Source organism: Polyodon spathula, chromosome 20 (genome assembly GCF_017654505.1).
Source record: "Polyodon spathula isolate WHYD16114869_AA chromosome 20, ASM1765450v1, whole genome shotgun sequence".
Lineage (NCBI taxonomy): Eukaryota > Metazoa > Chordata > Actinopteri > Acipenseriformes > Polyodontidae > Polyodon > Polyodon spathula.
Window position 1 is genome coordinate 27,707,344 of NC_054553.1, and position 12,752 is coordinate 27,720,095.

Sequence of the window (12,752 nt, forward strand, 5' to 3'; positions counted from 1 at the left end):
CGAAGGACTCTGTAAATCCCTAAGATGATCTGACTTATGATGATCGGATTCAAGCTGGTCAAAATGGTCTGTGAAACTGAACAGCAAATGCTTTATAAACTGACCCCCTAATGTACTGATAAAGAATTTGTGCATTGCTCTGCTGTACCGTGTAATAGCTGCTGTGCTACAGCTGCATGAACATGCCTCTTAATCTTCTTTCAAGCTTAACATTTCTACAGAATCTCTTGACTCTGCAAAAACCATCTCCCCACTCCAACTGCATCATAAGCCCTTAAAGACACAGTTCAAAGGTTGGTCTTGTTGCAACCTGTCAGATTGAAATCCACAGGCTAGTTATACAGTATCTCAGTGCTTTCTTATTACTGTCACAGGGAGCACTTCCCCTTTCCAGAGACGTTCAAACGCTTACTTGGGTATACTGAGGCACCCTTTTATAAGAGCCCAAAATGGGACAATATCTGTTTTTCAAAAATCAACAACCACAGCAGATGTCCCTTAATGAAACCAGTGTGTGTGTGTTCAATTCTGTCTGATTGCAGGTGGTCAAATCTACATTACAAATAAAAAAAAAAAAATGTTTGGATTATTCAGTGTGAAAGAGTGCCAGGCTGTGCTTTAGTTTTGCTCGCAGCCTGGAAGCGCACAGAGCAAAGCTACCCTGACTGTCCAGTAACAGGTGTGTCATGGCTTGGTTTCTGCTGCTGGGGGGGACAGGGGATGGGGACGACAGCTGCTGTGTGGTCGCATGGCAGCAGTGGTGACACCCCCCACCCCTGCAAGAGTCTATGAGCAACATTGTCACGTGCCCCGCTTTCATACTCCCTGGTAATCTATTGGTTCTTTGCTAGTTTTGTTGTTTTCAAATACAATCCTTCATATTCAAGTTAAACTTTCTGGTACCACTAGACTGAGTCTGGCATAAAGGACAGAAAGCAATTGAGCACCAAAGCAACATTTAATCTATAGAGTAGAACTGAACTGTAGGTAAAAAAAAAAAAAAAAGCATGTCAAACCTAACAAGGAGAGCTGTTTGTAATGTTTTTAGTGATAACATATGAAAATAGTTTTTAAGTCTGGTCTCAGTGTACCTTATCAACACAATATCTGTCTTAAAATGCTGTCTTAATGCAACTTGCTTTGAATTTGACAATTGTTAACACATTCCCATTTGTTAGACTCAATCACATATTGATATTCATGACACCAGTACGATTGCACAACGAAAACAAATAAACAACAGTCACTAGAACCCTTTTAGAAATACTCCTCTTGAACAGAAAACACAGCATTAAAATCCTGGAGGTAAACAGAAAACTCAAGTCTGCAGGGCTGCTGATCCTGTTCCTTTCAAGTACAAGAGATTGGCATCCACTGTACACTGAAAACAACAACAAATGCCTACTTCCTGCTGCACAGCAGTGACTCACACACCCAACTGCATTCCCTGAATACAGCAAACTACGGGGTGCAACCATCCTTATACAAGTTTACCAAATATTTGTGCATGGTATTTTTGACCTTGCTTTTCCCATGGTTATACTGTGCATTTACCATAGTTTACCCTGGTTTGCCATGCTTTTCAATATGCTTTCCCATACCTGGCCATTATTTTGCAATGCTTCCCTATGCTTTACCATGCTTTCACAACCCCAACATGCACCAGGCTGGGGAGCTAGCGCAACACACACACACAGACACACACGCACACATGTGCGCGCACGCATACACACACACACACACACACACACACACGCACACACACACACACATACCATGTGGGGGGTAATACCTGAACAGCTCATTACCCAACCCACACACACACTCAGACACACAATACGCTGATGGGGGAGAAGATTTAGGGTCGCCCCAAACCAGCAGTCAGGGTCAGGGACATTAATCATGTATTATATTACCTCAATGGAGTACACTTACAGCGCAGGAGTCGTTTTACCCTAGACTGAGGTGCTATATTCTCAAAGCTATTTGTTCCAAATAACCATTTTGACAGGGAATAAACACCAATTACACTAAAACCAAAAACCATGGTACAAGGTTGGGAATGGGCTATTCAAACAATAACTACAGCAGGGTTTGAGTCACATATTATGTTCATAACCCGTTACCAAGGAAGCTTTACTGTTACCAAGGAAACTAAACTAGCTAATAACACAAAAAAGGGCTTTATTTTGGTGTAACCTGAATCTGTGAAACCAGTTTTTAACCCTGGATGCCAGCATGCAGTGTGTGTGTTTACGGTTAGGGTGGCTCTGCTGCAGCTCTGTTCTGCTTCAACATCTCAATATTAGCTAGTTTAGCTTCCTTGGTAATGGTAAAGCTTCCTTGGTAACGGGTTATTAAATTCCTTGGTAACGGCTTGAGAATTTCTTAAGAATTTCGTAGACAAGAATTCTATTGTCATCCTTCATGAATAGAACTTAAGAAAAAATCTTACTTAAGAAAAAAATATCTATCTTAACAAAAACTTTGTGGATTCCAGTCCTGTTCTGCTTCAATGTTTCAACAAGAATTCCTGGTCAGTGTCTTCTAAGTTTTTTTGGGGACGTCTTGTTATGATGTTTGTCTACCGTAGATAGGCCATGCATAACGACTGTAGCTAGATCTCAGCTGGGCATCTAGAGAGGACATTGCCTCGAATAAGAGCCACATTCCCTTTAATCACAGTACCTTATGATATGACAAGTGGAATCTGTTTGCAATTCACATTCATTGGGATTCCAGATCCTATTATCCAGTTATCCTCCTATAACATGACATGGTGCAGTTTGGATAAACAAACATCATAGAGGGTCCATCTGGAATACTGGGAGACAACTCTCTCACTCTCTAGCATAACACCCAGGGGTTTTCTACCCAACTTTAAAGGTTGGTTTCACAGACCCAGGTTAGACATTCAGGAAAACAGAACTGAAACCATTTTGGCAGGAAGCATGTGTCAACGTGTTTTGCGTCTAAAAAGTCTGTTTGATACAATAAAATTTAATTTGAGCTTTACTGAATATCTTAAGCAAGCACTGTTATATATTTGAAATGATTTATATATTTTATATACAAAATCTTGTTCTTTTCGTGATTTTAAAGTAATTATATATATCTATAATATATTATATATATATATTATATAATATATATAATATATATATATATATTAAATAATTTTAAATTAGAAGCGCGGCTCCCAAATAAGATAACTTTTCTTTAAAAAAAAGATGTATTATTTGTATGGAGTGTTTAACACTGCAGATATGCTTTCTTACAGAATGTATTTTAAAATCTTCCATTGTTGCACCTGTGTCTTTGCAATGTGACAGCATCACCCACGCCATAAAATGTATTATCAGGTCCTGGCATTGACTGCACCCAGAAACACAAATGAAGCTGCTGCCATGATTATTAAATAACAATGCTAGTGCAGCCAGTCCTCGCTCCACACCCTGGAGTGGCTAGTCACAGTTTCAGACACAGCCTGATTTCGCTGTTCTTTCTTTCCTAACTCAGACACAGAGACCTGCAATTTAGACACTCCCCAGTTTAAATCTCAAAATGACCAAATATGGAAATATGGGTTGGAAAGGATTTTTTTTTTTGTTCTTTTCTTTCACTAGTCTCAGCGCCTCTGGGCACTAACCCCGCCTTGTCTCACAGCTTCACCCATTCTCTCACTCTGTTCACAACGCTCCCACATGCAGGCTGGCAGGAGCTGCTTACCGTTTATTAAAGAAAGGGTTACAGTATGATCAATGCTGCTGCCTGGGCTTGGAAACCTGCTTCCTCTTCATTCATACCCAGATTAAGGGGCCCCAGTGTGGTTATTAGGAAGGCCAGGGAACATGAATAAATACTCTCTGAAAGGGATACTCTTTTTTTAAGCCCTCCAAAAAAAGTGTTTTTGCATGAATACGGCATTCAAATGTAAAGGGCAGTTGACTGTTGTTCGTGTGATGATGGTTATTATTGGCAGTGTTGTTGCTGCTATGACATCAGAGCTCCCAGTCCCTCAGCTCTAACCACTGTACTGCTGATCTGATCCCAGTCCTTAATGTTTTAGAAACCTTCAAAATCGCAGAACATTTTTAATGAATCTTAACACACAGGGTTTTTTAAATGTGCGTTGTATCCTGCAAAGTGAAGTAAATAATTAACCCACTTGGAAAAAAAGAAAGGCACAAGAAAACAGTCAGTAAATGTGTAAATGTGAATCGTGAAGCTCGCTGACTCGAAGTCAGCCGCTCAGTTCCTCACAGCAAAGGTGAGTCATACATTATCTCCATTGAAGATAAGCATCAATGGGATTTAAAAAGTCGGAACAGGAGACAGATTAAGTAGAATAAAATCTTTATTGATAAAACACTACACCTTCATTTTGGTTAGCTATTGTACACTTGTGCTTAATAAAATCTTGTAGTGTGTGTGCATGTGTGCATGTGTGCGTGCGTGTGCGTGTGTGCGTGTGTGCATGTGTCTGTGCGTGTGTGCGTGTGTGCGTGTTTGTAAAAGGTAATTTTCTCTAGGTGTGTACTGAAGCGTTATTGTACAAAATATAGCTGGTTCTATTGTATCGATCCACCCTCGTGTTTACAGTGGCTCTCAAAAGTATTCCCTCCCCTTGGACTTTTCCACATTTTATTGTGTTACAACATGGAATCAAAATTGATTTAATTAGGAGTTTTTGCCACCTATCAACACAAAAAAGTTCATAATGTCAAATCATTAAAACAGGGCTTTTCTTGTTTTAAGCATCTTTTGACTGACAGTAAAATTTACGATATATGTTTTGTGATGTGTTATGTTAAGTACACCACACTCATTTAACTTGTCACTGGAGTGACACTTTGTTCTCCTGTAGCACTGAGAAGCAGGTGAGATAGCTAGTCCAGATTTACTTAGCAGGACTACACATTTCAGTGGCACTGGGTTGTATAGCTGCCTCACAGTCCCATGTCTGTACTGAATTCTCTGTGCCTGTGTTCCAAGTCTGAACACTTTGTTTCGTGTTCTGTGAATCCTGGGGACAACCTGAGGTCAGAGAGGACCAAATAAAGTCATGAACTGCCTCACTGGTTTGCCAGTGTTTATATTCTAGGAATTCCTTTATGATGACCACCAAAGGGACTGACTAAAATAGTCTTCATGGAGAGCTGGTCAGAAGTTGGGCGTTTACTGTACCGTGCCTCATTTTTATTTGCATTGTGCTTTCTTTGTGACGCTGTCCTTTACCCTCATTTTACCATGCTTTACATTACCGAAAAGCCAGACAAATACAGGTCACCCAGCTGTCTTCACATCAGAACTTCATTTTCAATCTTTGTGCTTTTCTGTGGCTTTTCTGTGGCAGGAACCCTGCTGCTTTGGTATACTATTCCTGCAAGCTTTATAAAGTGCTTATAGGTCAGCTTGCCAACATGCATTCCTTGTTATCAGTGCATCCAACCGATTTTACAGCCGGACATGAGTTAAGAGTCTATTTACCCAAGTAAGGCTAACTTAGCCACACTCCCTCGTTTCCTACCATGTGTTGCTTGTGCTGAGTGTGTTCCAGCTGAGAGAGGAGTCAGCCGCTTGAAAGGAAGTGACTGATGCTTGGGATCATGTTGTACCAGAGCTCTTGCTCAAGTGGAATTTGAAAGTGTCAAGGTTTAGGTAATAAACTGTTATCACACAGATTGCAAAACTGTTGAAACTGCAGGCATTCACAGGCCAGAGCACCTTATATGGAGGTTGCCAGGTTATGAAGGTAATTCCCTGGATCCTGAGATAAAAGGCTTATTGATACTGTACCTAGCTTCCCCTTTTCTCTATACTAAAAAAGTCCCTGTTAAAGTTTACAAAGGGACATGTGCATGGTAATTTTGCAATTTTACCCATGGTTATACTATACCATAGTTTACCATGGTAAATATACATTTTTAATGTGCTTTACAATACCCCTATGGGCTTCACAATTCTTTACAAGTATGCTTGAAGGATGGCTAGCAGCAGGTAGATGCAACAGTAATGCCAGGTGTCCCATTATGGTAAAACATCTTGTTGCTTGGTGACTGACAGGTCTCCTTCACACAGGAGGGGGGTTTCCAACTGCAGCATAACCTGTGCAGAGAGAAAACACAATCTTTATAAACGGTGTTCTCCCTTTTATAATTGAGCTACCATGTATTCGCTTTCAGATCTGTTATTAAGTGTACTTTTTGTAATGAAAAATGGATATTGTTATAACTTGTATACCAATAAAGAAATGTATGTATTCTAGTTTTGGAAGAGCAGTACAGTGGGTGTATCAGACTGGGTATGAAACAGGGGTACCTACTTCCCAGACCACCAAAACATTATCTCAAATGTAGTCTCAGCACCATACGCATTATAAGATGGTCCAAATTAACAAAGTTATGTTTCCATTATTTATTTATTTTTTCTACAAGGAAAACAAACTTTTAGCGCCCAATTTTGAATAGCACACAAAAAGAAACCAATTGGAAGGAACAACAACTTAGACTGCAAATTGACTTCTGTAAACTTTGCCCTGAAACTGAGTTAATGTAGTCCATAATGTGTAACAAGAAAAATGCATGCTGTGCTTTAGGTGAAAGCTCTTGCTTTGAATTCAGAGCTATCAACACTTTTCTGTACCTGTGTACATACGGTCAGGTCAGCGCGCCATAGCTGAATTAGGGGGGGGCGTGGTCTGGGCGTGACATAGCCGCTCCCACTAACACTCGCTCCACCCCCTCTCTCTCCCTCCCTCTCTCAGCCTTCTGCCGCGCTGAACCCGCGAGCGCATGCAGCTAAGCAGCCAATCCCAGTCCCGTTTTCTGAAAGATGCCCATATATGGCTATGTTCTGCGCGCGCGGAGGGAGGGACTCGACAGTTGCTGTTGGATTAAAAAAGGATACCGAAGGTTGTCTTGACTTTAGTCAGCCGGCGGCATTGGAAGCGACAGCATCGTTACAGTATTCAACCTGGTTTAGCATTCGGAAACTCCTTACACAGGTAATAATTATTTAAAGAATTACAGTAATACGGTGTTATGAACGTTAACTGCCGGTAGAGTACTTTTTCTGGGGGTTGGTATGTGAGAACGTTGCGTAGTCGTAAGATTCTACGCGGTTTAAATGACCGACTTTTATATATATTTTTTTTTATATAAGTATTTTTGTTTGTGTCTGTATGGGTATTTTTTATTTTCTGTTCCAATTGTGTGTCGGGGTTAACGTGGAGTGCAAGAAACTAATATATATGTAATATTAAATGATCCTGTTATAGCCGCGTGTGGTGGTAACCGTATCGCTGCCTCTATTTGCAGACAAAGCTGTATTTAGTTTTAGGCTATGCTTTAACAGCTTGATGGGTTGGGTGGTTCGGGTTTATCTCTTGATAAATCCAGAGAATGTTAAACCAAATCGAAAAGGGGCACGGGGGGTGGAGGGGACGCATGAATACTCGCTTTATCGTGGTGCAAAGAAGCCGTGACCTAGATTTTCCTGAAGCAGTTTTGGTGTCATTTTTAAATGTGTAAAACTGCATTTATGTATTGCATGATCTTCAGATGACCGGTTAGTTCTATAATTAACCTTGTCGTTTCTTTTGGGCGAATGGGAGGGGTCGTCGGCCGGCTTTTCGCTTTGTTGTATTGAGATCTTGCGTTGGGTTTCTGTAATTGCTTGCCTGTGTTAAAGTCACTTCGGTTGGTGAAACGTTAACAGATGTTGGCTTTACAATTACAAATCCTTTTGTGTCGGTTTGGGTGCGGTTGTCGATGGAGGCGTTCGGATTGTAAAACAATGGGGCTTGCAATACTTCAAGCGGACACTAGCGCCTCTAGAGCGGAAGGGAGATTTTGCAGAATCGTCTAGTCAAGTCGTCAGGGTGGATTTCACCGTGGAAACGGACAGCCCGTCCTGCAGTGTACCGGTTAAACTTTAATCTAAGTGGCATATTATTTAAATGATACATGCATTGGTAGTCTCCTTGTACGTTGTAATATAGGGTTATATCAATTTTAGTGCAAGGGGTCTGGTGCAATACTAATGGCTCGGAGAGCAGTTGTATCACTGTTTTGCACTTTTTTTTATCGTTTGCAACCATTGGTAACTTTGGTATCCAGTTGCATCAGCGGCTTGTTTCGTTAAGCGTGTTTTTTATGAATTAAGTTCGGATAGTGGGTGCGGTCCTCGGCTTTCTCCTTAAATGGACAGGGGCCCGCTGATTGGCTCGCGGATGGTATGACGTAAACTGTCAGATTCAAACCAGGAACCGTGGGAGGGTGGGGTTGATAACGGTCTCTCCAGAGTCCGCTCAAGCATCGTGTTTTAGTGAAACAGATTTGCTTTAACTTTTTGTATCGTTGAAACGGCTTTGACTCTACACCTCTTAAAAGCTGTGTAAGTCACCCGAACCTGCATGAAGTGTTTGAAGTAGTGTGACCTGTTTTTTTGTTAGTCGTTTTAAAGCTAGTAGCCTAACTTCAAATATTTTTCAGCGTCCCTATGAATGTTTGTTTTTCTCTGCTTACAGAAATGGCAGATGAAGAGATTGCCGCCCTCGTCGTTGACAATGGCTCTGGTATGTGCAAAGCTGGTTTTGCTGGAGATGATGCTCCTCGTGCAGTGTTCCCCTCAATCGTGGGACGTCCCAGACATCAGGTGTGTAATGTAACTTCTCATGGTTTTCTTAAACTCTGGTACAAGTCTGCCTTGCTACTCCAGCATTACACCTTTTTTGCTAGACTGTTTTTTGGTTTTGCAGATATGTCGTATATGGCTGAGGAAGCGCTCTCTCTGCTTTGTCTCTACACAGCGGATGAACATTAACTTAACTGTTCCCTTGTGTTCCAGGGTGTGATGGTGGGCATGGGCCAGAAGGACAGTTATGTGGGTGATGAGGCCCAGAGCAAGAGGGGTATCCTGACCCTGAAATACCCCATTGAGCACGGCATTGTTACTAACTGGGATGACATGGAGAAGATCTGGCATCACACCTTTTACAACGAGCTTCGTGTGGCCCCTGAAGAGCACCCAGTTCTGCTGACAGAGGCCCCACTGAACCCCAAGGCCAACAGAGAGAAAATGACCCAGGTAATCCTCGCCACAATACAGTCCTCGCAGGATTCCTCTATTGACTTGTCCTAGGTACATGTACAGATGTGAATCTTCTGTATGTGGGAACCTGTCACCATTTAAACCCCAACCTAGTTTCAAGCCATCTGTCTTGTGTTGCTGTTAGCTGTAACTCATTTTCTTTTGTTTTTCCCAACACTTTACAGGTTTCTTTTCTGCATCTATCTGTCCCTTGAAGTCCTTCAGGTTTCTTCATCTTTTCTGTCTTATTCATCTGCTGGCATGTTTTGCATGTCATTTGAAGTTCCTTTAGTTTAGCATGACAAGAACTTGTTCTAACAACTACTAAAGGTAGATTTTTTTTTTGTGTGGCTAGACTTTGAGCTGGAACCTTTGCGTTTTTAAACTTGTCATGGTCAGAATGATTTTGCTTCTGTAATTGTCATGGGCTTTTGTTAACAAACACTAGGTGAAACTAAACCTCTCCCAGCCTAAGGTCTTGCAGGTGGAGTGATTTCTCCACTGATGCAGTGTTTTTGACTTTTCATTAGTCTTATTTTTTTGGGGGGGGTGTTAAATAAAGCATGTTGATGACCATGAGCACACATTAACTGAGCTAACCTGTATCCAATAGTCATCCCCAAGCACTAGCAAACTTCTCATACCACATTCTCTCCCTGTCTGCAGATCATGTTTGAGACCTTCAACACCCCAGCTATGTACGTTGCCATCCAGGCCGTGCTGTCCCTGTATGCCTCCGGTAGAACCACTGGTATCGTCATGGATTCCGGTGATGGTGTCACCCACACAGTCCCCATCTACGAGGGGTATGCCCTGCCCCACGCCATCCTCCGTCTGGATCTGGCTGGCCGTGACCTCACCGACTACCTCATGAAGATCCTGACAGAGCGTGGCTACAGCTTCACCACCACGGCTGAGAGAGAAATCGTGCGTGACATCAAGGAGAAGCTCTGCTATGTGGCGCTTGACTTTGAGCAGGAGATGGCCACTGCTGCCTCCTCTTCCTCCCTGGAGAAGAGCTACGAGCTGCCCGACGGTCAGGTCATCACCATCGGCAATGAGAGGTTCCGCTGTCCCGAGGCACTCTTCCAGCCTTCTTTTCTGGGTAGGTGACTGCTTGCAGTTTGTGCCACATTATCTAGTGTAGGCCTTTCAGCATTAATAGGCTCTGAGTTGTAACATTAACATCTTTTCTCAGGTATGGAATCCTGTGGTATCCACGAAACAACCTTCAACTCCATCATGAAGTGTGATGTGGACATCCGTAAGGACCTGTATGCCAACACAGTACTGTCTGGAGGTACCACCATGTACCCTGGCATTGCTGACCGAATGCAGAAAGAAATCACAGCCCTGGCCCCCAGCACCATGAAAATCAAGGTAGGTTCAGTGTAGCATCCCAAAACCATCTTGAGGGTTGGCATGATTTGCTTCCCTGTTTCGAAGTATGAACTAGATGCCAGTTTTTTCTGAAGGTGGATAGGGCTTTAGATTCATTTCTGAGGTTTAGCTGGGCTTGGAGGTACTTGGGTGGTGTGCCAACTAACTACCTTTTACATTTGTGTATTAATGTGTGCGGTGTTGTGGTTTTTTTTTTTCTAGATCATCGCCCCACCTGAGCGTAAATACTCAGTCTGGATTGGTGGCTCTATCCTGGCTTCTCTGTCCACCTTCCAGCAGATGTGGATCAGCAAGCAGGAATATGACGAGTCCGGCCCCTCCATTGTCCACCGTAAATGCTTCTAAGTGGACTGCAGTCAGATGCTAGCTTTTGCTGCATGACTTTCAGAAATGTTCAAGTAAGAATTTGCTTAGGCAAGTTCATGCTTATGCTGGCCTCATGAAACTGGAAGAAAAACTAAGTCTGTATGAACCATCCTTTTCAGAAAGCTAGCATGAGAAGTGTTAAAGGTGAATTTCAAGAAACAGCACTGTCGAATTGTCACTTGTCTACCGCAAGGGTTTCAGAAAACATCACATTCAAGCCTTACCTCCCCAGATTTTTTTTTCTTACCTCCCTTTTGCTCTTCAGTTATTTTCCTGTTCCCCAGTAAATGCCCTATGGGGTGATTTCAAAACTTGAGTTGCAAAACTTTGCATTGAAACATGTACTTTTTTATTTTTTATAATGCATCAGTTTAATTTATGTAAAGAAATTGTGTACGCTGCCTTAATGTTCATTTTCACATGACTGTAGAAAACCAAAATGTAACACATCCTGGTGTTGTATAACCCAAGTTTCTCTGTAAGAAATAAATGCAGTAAATGTACTTGTTGGTATTTTTATTTTTACCTTGGACATCTTAATTACTTCAAGCAGACTCATTTCTCATTATGAAATTGGCGTAACTATGGCTCTGGTATGAAGTCCACAGTTACTTGGGCTGAAATTCAGTTGAGCAGCTTTGCTCATCCTTGTAAATGAGCACATCTTGCATTAAAATACAACATCCTACATAATACGAGAACTCTTCAGGCATACTTATAAACCAGTCCCATCTAGTAACAATGGAGTGACAAACTAGTCAATGTCCTTATTATAAAGGCATTTTGAAACCTTAATCACAAGTACAGCTTTAACTGGCTGCACAGATGTCTTTCATGGTCTTCAACTGTTCTTATTTGGGCTAGTATGCTTCCAACACCACCATATACATATAGGCACAGGTGCTTACTTAAGCTGTGACTTTAAAAATAAGGCTACAGTTTCATGGGCTCTATTGCGCTATATGAAGTTCGACTCTGGTAGTGTTGGAAATTGTCCACCAGATGGCAGCAGAGACTTAAAAATTTTCAAAACAAACCCTTGTTGACACAACGTGCATATTCAAATAGCAATACACGTGCACACACAAGTCTAGGCGTGTAAGGTGTAATTAGAAATACTAAAAGAAAGCTAATGAGTTCTATGGCAAACGTTTAGACTGCAACTGTTTTTCCACGAATGCACCCCGTAGCATTATAGTAGCCAGCATGTGTTAAATACTGGAGATAACTGAACAATACGTGCAGATTATTTCCAGACATTCTGATGGTATTGTGTTTAACTGACGTGCCGGAAACATGCGTACCTTTCTGATACTCTAATACTATTGTTTGCTAAATATATAGATGTAGAGATACCTTTAAAGCAATAGCTTGCAAGAATGCCTAGAATACGATTGCAAATCTTCGGTATATTTAGCAAATTGATACACCTCGGTGGCCCGCCTGATGTTTTCAATAATGTAACTGCCAGATAACATTTCACAAGAGGCTAGTGCACCTTTTGGCGATAAGTGTAGACATACTGTTATGTCATCCTCTGTGGAGCTCCTTGTCTTCTCATTTATAAGCATAGCCGTGCGTTCAATTTTTTTTTTCACTTGCACTTCGCAGCAATGACTGCTAGGGGGCGACATTGTATTATGGTAACCCACCCTGTTAACTCTACCGTCACACCACCCCATCCCCCTATTCGTGAACAGCGCTTAGCAAATAATAGTTTAATGTCTCTATGGAAGCCTACACAACATTAAAAAAAAAAACGTTGGGAAGGGTGAACATTTAAAAACCCAAGATCATAATTACAAACTCGGAAACAAATAATAATAATAATAATAATAATAATAATAATAATAATAATAATAATATGTAACATGCAAAGTAATTCATCTGGA

General features: G+C 41.5%; 1 protein-coding gene across 1 annotated transcript; it reads left to right on the forward strand.

Annotated features, from left to right (window-relative positions):
- Nucleotides 1-6,900: 6,900 nt before the first annotated feature.
- Nucleotides 6,901-11,363, forward strand: LOC121295310 (actin, cytoplasmic type 5). Its single transcript, XM_041219786.1, has 6 exons — nucleotides 6,901-7,006; nucleotides 8,531-8,658; nucleotides 8,851-9,090; nucleotides 9,760-10,198; nucleotides 10,292-10,473; nucleotides 10,696-11,363. The coding sequence occupies exons 2-6, from the start codon at nucleotides 8,533-8,535 to the stop codon at nucleotides 10,837-10,839; spliced, it is 1,131 nt and encodes a 376-aa protein (XP_041075720.1). The 5' UTR covers nucleotides 6,901-7,006; nucleotides 8,531-8,532; the 3' UTR covers nucleotides 10,840-11,363.
- Nucleotides 11,364-12,752: the final 1,389 nt, after the last annotated feature.

Bases quoted from the DNA above. Each gene is read 5' to 3' on its own strand.
- LOC121295310 (XM_041219786.1), top strand. From the start codon at position 8,533: ATGGCAGATGAAGAGATTGCCGCCCTCGTCGTTGACAATGGCTCTGGT. The intron at 9,091-9,759 runs GTAATCCTCGCC...CCCTGTCTGCAG, and splicing joins ACAGAGAGAAAATGACCCAG to ATCATGTTTGAGACCTTCAA. The intron at 10,199-10,291 runs GTAGGTGACTGC...ATCTTTTCTCAG, and splicing joins CTTCCAGCCTTCTTTTCTGG to GTATGGAATCCTGTGGTATC.